Source organism: Podarcis raffonei, chromosome 4, assembly GCF_027172205.1.
Source record: "Podarcis raffonei isolate rPodRaf1 chromosome 4, rPodRaf1.pri, whole genome shotgun sequence".
Classification (NCBI taxonomy): domain Eukaryota; kingdom Metazoa; phylum Chordata; class Lepidosauria; order Squamata; family Lacertidae; genus Podarcis; species Podarcis raffonei.
The window spans coordinates 79,261,845-79,272,748 of NC_070605.1; the positions used below are offsets into that span (position 1 = coordinate 79,261,845).

The 10,904-nt window shown below is 42.1% G+C and overlaps 1 protein-coding gene across 5 annotated transcripts in view; it reads left to right on the plus strand.

The window, feature by feature from the left end:
- CCDC138 (coiled-coil domain containing 138) overlaps positions 1 to 10,205 on the plus strand; it is a 28,191-nt gene extending 17,986 nt beyond the window's left edge. For 4 of the 5 annotated variants that reach the window (XM_053384300.1, XM_053384298.1, XM_053384299.1 and 1 more), the window contains 3 exons: positions 620 to 796; positions 7,496 to 7,634; positions 8,932 to 10,205. In XM_053384300.1, the coding sequence (XP_053240275.1) occupies positions 620 to 796; positions 7,496 to 7,634; positions 8,932 to 9,103 (488 nt within the window). In that variant the 3' untranslated portion in view covers positions 9,104 to 10,205. The remainder of the gene's footprint in view (positions 1 to 619; positions 797 to 7,495; positions 7,635 to 8,931) is intronic. The other variant, XM_053384302.1, reaches the window with a different exon arrangement.
- The last annotated feature ends 699 nt before the right edge of the window (positions 10,206 to 10,904 follow it).

Genomic DNA, 10,904 nt, shown 5'->3' on the forward strand with positions numbered 1-10,904 from the left:
AGAAACCGATTTTATTTTTGAAACCTAGGGGTGGTTTGGTTTTTGTAATTGGATTCTTAAAATTTATAGAATGTTTTTCCTTTTTAAAAAATAACCTGGTTAAAATTAAATCTGAATACAAACCATGTTACAAGTCCATGGAGATCTCTGGGCCCTAGGTTGTGTCTAAAACGGTCAAGAGGGATAGTCAGGAATGAGCAAAAGTTTTTGATTCTAATGATTCTCCCCACCCCTCTTTTTCTCTCTGTTTTTATTTTATTTAGATTAATTTTGGATTTAAAAAAAGATATTTGGCATTAAGTTTTGAATCTCTTTTTATAAACTAATAACATTTATTTAAAATAATAATAAACATTGTAAGGACAGCAAATGTGAAAAATGGAACATTTTATGGTGATTTGATTTAATAAAATATGAGTTGTAAATATGATTTCCTTCTAGTAAAAAAAAAGAATGAATGAGGCTAGGCATTAAATAAGCAACACACTATAAAGACATTTTGTTTTTGATATCTCATTATGTCAGTATTGTATAGCATCCTCTTTTGCCTTGCTTGTTTGACCAGTGACCCAAAATAGTGGTGCGGTTTTACTGTTTTCAATTCTAATGCATATTCTAGCTGATTACCTGGCTCAAGCCTTTGATTCCCTTTGCGTGGATCTGAAGACGGATGAAGGAAAGGCCTTGTTTTTGGACTACCAAGCTGTGCCTGTTATCTTGAGTCATATAAGAATATCGAGTAAAGGTGTTCTTTCCAACGCCGTTGACAGCTTGCTTCAGATGACAACGCAATCCAGTAAGTGTGCTAAGTGATGATCAACGTTTTCATACTGCTTTGCTCAGCTTTTCTAAATGGCAGGTTTCCTTTGAATTGGCCGTTTGCTTGGTTGTCTTATTTCAAGTAAGAATCGCTTCCAAGTAAAACAGGCTTTACGCCCCCCCCCAAAAAAGTGTCTTATTTTAATGTTTTCATTAATGTTTGGTGCAGGCAAGCTAGTAAAGGGGAAGGGGGATTATTTTCTGTAGATTTACTGTATTTTTCGCCCTATAGGGCGCACCGGCCCATAGGGCGCACCTAGTTTTTTTGTGGGGGGGGGAATAAAGGGGAAAAAAATTATTTTCCCCCCAGGTACGGGGCTGGAGCGGGGAAAGCCCAAGCTTCCCCCGACCCCAGCCCCCAGAACAGGCTGCTATCCGCAAGCCTTGGGAGCCTGGCGGGAACTCCCGCGGGCTCCCAAGGCTTGCGGATAGATTCCTGAAGCCTGGAGAGTGAGAGGGGTCGGTGTGCACCGACCCCTCTCGCTCTCCAGGCTTCAGCAAAAGCCTGCATTCGCCCCATAGGACGCACATACATTTCCCCTTCATTTTTGGAGGGGAAAAAGTGTGTCCTATAGGGTGAAAAATACGGTAATGCTTAGCTTTCTACTTTTCACACTGAGAGAGGAATCAAAGCGAGGAAGAAACCAGTAAGTAGACTTCTCTTTAAAATGCAACAATCCCCTGTTTCACTTAGCCTGTTTGGTAAAACATGATATGAGTAGGGTAAAGCCCATTCTTCTCCTTTCCCAGAAGACATCTGTCCAACGTGCACAGTAACTTGCCGTAGGAAACGGTCTAGAAAAATAACTGCAAATGATTCACCCATTAATTTAGTGGGAGGATACAATGTTTTATCTTCTTCCTCTTGAAACATCTGTGACTCTACAAAAGGAGTGTATACCGGCCTGAATAACATCTTTGAGACGCCTGATATAAACTCCATGTGTGTTTCTAACAATTTGTGAGGGAGAGGAGTAATCAAGGTTTCACTTGCTGTCCCCAACATCTACCATGCTTCCATGTCCATGCATTGGATATTGTGTTTGAATAGGGATCATGCATTGTGCTAGTCTCGAATTGCATAGTCTCCACTCCCCTATTCAGTGCTTTCCTAAAAGAAAAAAATGGTGTTGGTACTCACCATGAAGTTGTTACAGTAAAGGCCACACTTTTAACCCTTGAGTACCCTGTAAATTCTTCATTAGGAGGTTAGACATGCATATATCTGCATGGAGGGGTGTTTTGTATACAAGATTACTTTGTACAGCATATCTCATACAGTGGTACCTCGGGTTAAGTACTTAATTCGTTCCGGAGGTCTGTTCTTAACCTGAAACTGTTCTTAACCTGAAGCGCCACTTGAGCTAATGGGGCCTCGTGCTGCTGCTGTGCCGCCGGAGCACGATTTCTGTTCTTATCCTGAAGAAAAGTTCTTAACCTGAAGCACTATTTCTGGGTTAGTGGAGTCTGTAACCTGAAGCGTATGTAACCTGAAGCGTATGTAACCCGAGGTACCACTGTATAACTGTCTTAATTTGTGAGATATTTACATTGTTACCTGAAAGAATGGGCTATATGATACCCTTCAGTTTTAAGTGGCACCTAACTTTGAAACTGTTGCCTCGAGTCTATTAGAATTCAGTCGTTTCAGTCTCTCGAACTGCCTGCTCCTGGATAGACTCTTGCACAGAACTAAGTCAGATCCCCAGATGTGCCTCCAACCACATAGAATAATCCTTCTGCATTAAAGACCTGCAGCTAGTTGAGCTAAGAAATGGAGAGCTCTTATGCATTCCTATGCAAACCAGCCTGCTTGATCTTCCACTCAGATAAATCACAGCTTAGGACTCATCCCACGCTTTCTGCCTAGGGTGATTATGCTGTTTTATCTTAACCAGGAAGTATTACTCCTTTTTATCTTCAGCCCCCTACAAACTAATGTCAGGAGAGCAATATTTGTGCACATTATATGTTGTTGGGTGTACTTTACTTTTATTTCAATCGCACAAAATGCCCGGAAGGCGTGATAGCTTAGGACCAGCTCAGAAGCTGGTCTCCTCCTAGGAATACAGCTCAGAAGCAAGTCTCCTCGCAGGTAACCAGGACTTCTGACATCACCCATTACCTGGTTTTGTACTGAGTGTTCACTTGATAGGGGGCGGAAGTGAATTCCCCCCCACCATCTCTAACTAATGTGCCCTCATGATGCATGTGGTTGTTAACCCTGACAGTTTTTAGCATTACAGTGGTACCTCAGGTTAAGTACTTAATTCGTTCCGGAGGTCCGTTCTTAACCTGAAACTGTTCTTAACCTGAGGTACCACTTTAGTTAATGGGGCCTCCTGCTGCTGCCGCGCCCCCGGAGCACGATTTCTGTTCTCATCCTGAAGCAAAGTTCTTAACCCAAGGTACTATTTCTGGGTTAGTGGAGTCTGTAACCTGAAGCGTATGTAATCCGAGGTACCACTGTATTTTAATGGTTTATTTAGTGTTCTGATGGTCGAATGCATTGCAAGCTGTCCTGGTGTTTTAATGCATAATTAATTAAATAAATGATTTTATACTTTGTAGTTAAGTGCACACGTGAAACCTCTTGCACGCACACCAAAAACATAGAATGTGGCTTATAGCAAAAATAAAGATCATTAGTGAATGAGTGTGGCGTTCGCCCTGCATTTTGTAGCAAAGTGTGAGTGTTACACATTCAGTAACAAAAACCTACTATAGCTTTTATTGTTTCCCATGGCTGGAAAACAGCTTGGAGATGCAGAGAGGAGCAGAGTCATGCAGAGCGAACTAGATTGGAAAGCGGAGAGACTGGGTGGGCTGTGGAGGATGGAGCTGTCGAAATTTAGGGAACATAAGATTAACTCCACCAACCATGGCTTCTGGGGCAAGCAGTGTGAGAGGCAGAGAAGAAAGGCTATTGCAGCAATTATGAAAGGCGAGCGGGGCAACAGCCACAAGACCAGGATCAAGCAGGTTGAAGAGTCATGGAGGGTAGATGGCTGCTGTCTGGGTGAGAGAGTGGCAGGTGGAACAGGAGAGACAGTGAATGGCACTGGAAGAGAGGAAACCAGAGGGTGCTCTAATGCCACAAGCCACCAATGGGATGCTGAGGACAATGTAGGGATCAGTAAACTAGACTCTTCAAGGAATAACAAGGGGCTCTGAGTAACAGAGGACTTGACCTTGGCAGAGCAAGGCCTAAGGTACTGTGCAGTCAATCTCGTGGAGCATCAGGCTTCTTATTTCTTGCAGAAGGGCATCAATGAGGACATTTAAAAGAGCTACCTAGCTAGATGGAACTACACAGCATCACCTACAAATTAAATCCCACCTTCTTCTTAATTTTTATTTTTATTATGTATTTCGTGTTTTTATATTGCAATTTCATCTTGCAAACTGCCCTGAGGGTGGTTTTCAAACTTAATAAATAATAATAATTCTTAATGCCTTCCCACCGCAGAGCTCCAGATCCGAAAAGGTCACAAACAGCTGAGACCCTTTGGTGCCATCCGTCAAGGTCCCTGGATATAGTCCAGGTGGTTTTGTGCCGGGAAGACTCCTCAACTAAATGTAGCAGATGGAAAGGCCTATATACCTATTTTGGAGAGTCCTTTATTGGACCTGCTGTGTGCTAATGCAGCTGCCCTCGCCCTGCCCTTTTACTTGCAGCCCCGCAATGCAGTGTGGAATTTCGGGGTTGTTTCTTAAGGCTCTAAAATATATCCCTTTTTCATACAGTCGAAACACCCTCCATTTTTTAGAAGAGTATTGTTATACTTGTGTCAAAAGTTCTCCCAGCAGCCAGAGCCACTAGAGGGAGTGTGCTTGTTTTGAAGCTGCTCATGGCCGGAGTTATTAGCTTCTTCAGCTTTTAAAGATCTACTCCACCTGTTGGTATTTCTTTCTACTCTAAATCCCAGTAAAAGGGGTTCTTGGTGGAGGTTAGCAAGAAAATCAGGGCAATGCTTTGCCTTGGGCTTGTTGTGTACACTCCCCCTGCTTCAAGAAGAACACAGTGCCAGGCTCATGCTTCAGGCTGTTTAAAAACATGCACCTGCACAGGGCTTTAGCTGTTTCAAGTTGCCACACATGTGAGCAATTGAGCACATTACAGGAATTTTGACCGCTGCCTCTTGTTTGGCATGGCTCTTGCACCAGACTCTTGTTAAAAGGTTATAAAGGGCTCAGATCTGTGTAATGGTCTACTAGAACCAAGCGTGGCTTTCCCTGCACAGAACATGGGTGCTAGCCTTGCTTGTTCTGGAATATTGAGCTTCTGGCATTTTTAAAGAACAGTTACCGCTTTTGTTTGTACGATAAAGTGGAAACATGCCTGTTCTTAGCCAGATACTTTTCTTCCAAAAGGGTCACATTTTTATTCTTGACTTTGCCAAGGTTGTAGGCGGATGGCTTCTGCTTAGACCAACTTCTGCGTAGCATTAACTTTGTTTCAAGAGTCTAAATGACAGTACAGACAGCGCTGCAAGGGTTAATCCATCACATCCTTTACTCTTCTAAAGGGCAGGTGCAAATTTATCTTGAAGAGAAACATTTGAAGCGGGAGCAGAAGAAATAATTTATAGCTTATGTGGGATAAGCAGTGAAACATCTCTTTAAAGGATTCCCTTCCTTTCCCATCCTGTCTCCCTTTGTAGTCTTCCTTCCGATTATTCATCTAGGATTCTCTTTCTCTTCTAGAAGCTGAGCTCGGCATTCAGCCAATGCAGTGCTGCTCTGTGTAGTGAAAGGCATTGCTGAGCTGTCTGAACTCATGGCTGGGGGTTTTCATCTGTCTTGGAGCCTTAAAGAGCTGTTTTCTCTGAATAAAATCTCTCTTCCATGAGAAGCCTGTTTAGTATCTTCCATCCTTTCTGTTGTTGTTGTTAATGGCCTTCAATTACTGATGCTGCTTCTTCCTGCTGTACTGTGCTGCTTTAGATTTTGCTGTCTTTATTAGGATTTGCATTCCTATAGCATCAAAAAAACAAAGATCATGGCCACTGGGCCCATCACCTCCTGGCAAATAGAAGGGGAAGAAATGGAGGCAGTGAGAGATTTTACTTTCTTGGGCTCCATGATCACTGCAGATGGTGACAGCAGCCATGAAATTAAAAGACGCCTGCTTCTTGGGAGAAAAGCAACGACAAACCTAGACAGCATCTTAAAAAGCAGAGACATCACCTTTCCAACAAAGGTCCGTATAGTTAAAGCTATGGTTTTCCCAGTAGTGATGTATGGAAGTGAGAGCTGGACCATAAAGAAGGCTGATCGCCAAAGAATTGATGTTTTTGAATTATGGTGCTGGAGGAGACTCTTGAGAGTCCCATGGACTGCAAGAAGATCAAACCTATCCATTCTGAAGGAAATCAGCCCTGAGTGCTCACTGGAAGGACAGATCCTGAAGCTGAGGCTCCAATACTTTGGCCACCTCATGAGAAGAGAAGACTCCCTGGAAAAGACCCTGATGTTGGGAAAGATGGAGGGCACAAGGAGAAGGGGACAGCAGAGGACGAGATGGCTGGACAGTGTTCTCGAAGCTACCAGCATGAGTTTGACCAAACTGCGGGAGCCAGTGGAAGATAGGAGTGCCTGGCGTGCTCTGGTCCATGGGGTCACGAAGAGTCGGACACGACTAAACGACTAAACAACAACAGCTGCTAAAATTCCTTACACCAAGACTTTTGTTTTGCCCAGATTTGTTATCCCAAGGTTGCTCTACCATGAAAAACCTGGCCTTTGAGTAAGCTATCCTGGCTACAGCCAATTTTACCCTTCACCACTGCAATTTGAGCATCAAATGCTGCATTGTAGGTGGAGCTGGGTGGGTCAAGTTGGTAGCAGGACATGTTCCAATAACAAACTTTGAAGCAGACCATCCCTCTAGAGAGGAAGACGGCTCAAACCATGTCAAGATGTCAACTGATCTCAGCTAAACTGAAGATCAGGGTTTCCATGGTAGACTACCTTGCCACAAGTCTGGAAAGTAGACTGGCTGCTCTTCTGGTGTTAAAATTAAAGCATTTGGGCCAAAATAATTTCCAAAAGATGCTTGAGTAGATGTGCTGGCCTATTCACGAGACTAGCCAAGAGCATTTAGAATCCAGTTCCTACACTTTCAAACTAAGGAAGATTTACTTTCTTGCACTAGAGAAACGAGAACATATGTAGACGCTTGTTCAGGCTGTTTCCTAACCAAACTAAGAAAATAATCAACCAGAGGTACATCTTAACAATGCCAAGCATCTGTCCAGAAACAAGAAAACCTATTTTCACAGCTATTACCCAGCAATCTTTGCTGCTAGATACTAGTGAATCAACCAATCTTTCAGAGAAACGAGTGAGATGGTACATTTCGAAGAAGCCAGTAAGGGCACTACAGATGTAGAATAATTCTACACCTGTCTACACACATTATAATTGATTCTATAATGATTATCGAATCAGTTCATTTTTTCAGCTCCCTCTGCTATGCCAGGATATGTGATGTTCTCATGTTCTGTACTTAAGGGCTGCAGGGTGCCTGTGCTTGAATCTGAATTTAAGAGTATTCTTCTAAAGTTGGAAGCTGTGCAATATGCTTTACATGACTAGTTTTATTAATTTGTTTTAAAAACCTTTTTCTTCCTTTTTTCAACTAATTATAATTATTGGTCACTTTATTCTACAGGGTTTTTGCATCCGTTTCTGGAAGCTTGCAGTAATGAGACCTTTTTTCGCACTTGTTCACTGTTGCTTCGAAACTCTAAGCTAGATACACAGATACTGGAAAAACTTAGTATTCTGCTGCAAAAGCTCTCAAAAATTAAGTAAGTTTTGTAAACTTTTTCTTATTATCCAGTTTTATTATCCTCTCTTTGTCATCTTTTTCAACCCATTGTCAGGTTCTTGCATTGTGTAATAGGCACATTAACTTTATTTTCCCCTCAGCATCATACTAATATTTAAGAGGAAATGATGACAAATGAATTGTGATCTCCACTTGAAAATAATAACTGTAGGTAAAAGTGAGTGGGGTAGGGGAAAGTTCCCAAACTTTCAAATGTAAGCCTTAAAAATCTTTATTTAAGCTAAAGAAATATTTTTAATTATGGTTTTTGAGACAGTATTACCTTAACCACAATTCCACAGTTCATGCTTTGTTAAAATATAATAATCGGTAAACATTTTTGTTAGTTTCAACAACCTGCCTTCAGACTATGGTCTGAAGTTGGTTTTTCTGAAGTGAGCCATAGTTAGTATTAACCATAGTTACTGTTAATCACAGACGAAGCCACAGACTGACTGATCAAAGAGCTAAAAGCTTCTAAACTCTTCCTGGCTGTGTGTGTAGGCAGAGCATATGAGCAATGGTTTACACATGTTTCGCTAAACCAGTGGTTGGTAATCCTTGCACCTAGGGGCCAAATGTAGTCCTCTATTCCCCTCTGTCTGGCCCTTAGGATTCTCCTCAGACCATGGCCCATTGCTCAGGCCACATCCCTCACTTCCCTTAATGCTGTTGAGTGCTTTTCCCTCACTGCAATGTGTCTTTGAACTATGATAACATCTGTTGTTTGCGTGGATGGGAGGGTGTGTGTGAGGATAAACCTCTAGCTTTTCTGTGGCTGGAATTTTGCCTACAGTACAACTGTTGCTCCACCCACATTTGCCTCTGGCCACGCCCACTTTTTGCCTCTCACCCTGCTCGCTACTGGCATGTGGCCCTCAGAAGTTTGGCTGTGAGGAAATACAGGCCTCACGTTTAAAGTTTCCTCAACCCCTACTCTAAACCATGATCTAGCACAATGTGCAAATTTGACTGCTGTTGGCAGATGCCATTGTGGGATACTTTGTAGACACCTTTATTTAACAAAAAGTTTTCTGTGGCTTTACACTGCTGTTAAGTCCCTTTATCTTACAAAGCTTCATAACGAAAACCAAACACATCTCAAATCTACTACAATATCCGTTAATACTAAGAAAGGCATTTATTTTTACTTCAAACATTTTTCAGATGCTATGTAACTTGTAGTGTTCAGATATAATTGAAATTCTTCCCGTCCTTCAGAGTGATCAAAATGATGTTCCTTCACCGCATAACATTCTTGGAAAATAATCTTACAGGGGCAATAAGAAGATGTTTGAGCTGTTCACGATTCACCTGATGATTCAAGAGCTACAGAGGACAACGCATCCAGATCATGCTTTCTTATGTATTAACCTCAACTCAATTCTCTTCAATTTGGGACTGACAAAAAGCAACCCCAAAAGCAATAGTCTAAATGGGAGCCAGTAACAGTTTGCATTTTATTAAGACGTTTTCTGAAGCGTGTTGATTCTAAACAAATAAATGAAGGGAAAAAATGTCACAATGGACATAATCTTTTATGCCAATATGCTCCTCAAAATAGGCCAAGGACAGTTTGCCATTTTACTGAATACTTGATTTACCCACCCCCTTTAAATATTGTAAGTTTTACAGTGGCCATGATCCAGAGGGATGTGCACTTTCCCCCTTTCAATAGGTAATCTGTGCAGCCAAAGCTGACGGTGATCTTTGTGTGCAGCCCTAACTCTCATGATATGCAGCCCCTTTTGGAAGCAGTTCCTCGTCCATCAATGGCCAAATTATTTAACCTGTGGGGGGTGTCAGATCCTCCCAGGCCATAAAGTTGTTCCTCCCCACTCCCACCCCGTTGAAAACGCTTGCTGCCAAATGTGAGGGTCACCAACTCCTGACCCTCATCCCAGCCACATAGTGAGAAGATATCCCAGAGATATCTTTTGATGTTGCAGAGGCTTCTAGGATTCTTCTCATTGAGAGAAGATGGTTGCCAGTAGAGAGAAAGAGAGCCTTTGAGTGGTGTTGGTTAATCAAGAAGCATCTTTGGTCTCTGGCCTACTTTCCAGCTGCCTGACACTTCTTTCAGTAAACTGGGATGGGGAAGTTGATGGAAGTTGGGAGTCCCAACATCATCTGGAGGACCACAAGTTCCCCACCCTTAAGACAGAACTTCATAACCACACAGAACTCAGACATGGCTGACTTGTGCACCACCTGCTATAGTAGAGAATGCCCTGATCCCATCCTCAAAGTCACACCTGTGAGTTATCCTCTTGTAGAAATATAGTTCCTTTTGTACAGGAATTTTTAAAATGTTGGTTTGCTAATTTCTGTGTTGGGGGGGATTTCAGTTACTGAAGTCAAGCTTGGCACTGATTTGCGCTTTGACTGATGCCTTCTATATGTTTGGTAACTCAGAGTTCAAAGGCATAGTTGCCTGTCACTTTTATACGTATTTATTGGCTATTACTGTGCCTTACTGATACATGATTATTCTGGAGTGCTCTATTTGTATTCAGCAGCTTAAGATTAAAAAGAAGTCCACAAAATTAAACTACACCAAGAACCTAATTCTTCAACAAAAAGAAATTGCTTTTCAGTTTTACTTCATACTAAAAGTAAGCCATCCCCCTCCCCCAATTCCCCCTTTGGGTTCATACCTTATTTGACTATGAAGGATGCAATGCTAAATATGTCTACACAGAACTAAGTCTTACTTAATTCAGTGGGGAGGATGAAACTCTTGATTAATCTGCTCACACAACCCACTTGTTCGCTATCTCATAGAGAGAGAGAGAGCGTAGACAGGAAAGATTTCACATACACGAGCACTTTTCTTTTTTAAAAAATCGCGCTATCCTAACTGGAAATAAGGAAATAAATATTTGAGCACCTGCTTAAATTGTCCATGAAACCTCATAACAAGATTCCTGCCAGGAACAAGATATTAAAGTCACCCCTCTGTACCCTGTTTCTTTGGCAATGGCTGTGCCAGGAACCTTGACAAAAAAAGAAGTAGAAACCAGCACCTTAGTTTCTCAAAGCAAATTATTATAAGGAAGGTGGGTATACCTTTGTCTCCCTTGGGGCAAAGAAGAGATTACAGGGGAAGATACTGGCTTGGCTAGCAATGATTAGCCTGCATGTACAGCTTCCTAGTGATTCTGTACCCCAGATGACTTCCCTTTGGCAAGCTGGTGATGCCAGTAAGAGGGTGAGTGGCAGATGGGTAAATACTTTCCTTCTCCAAGAG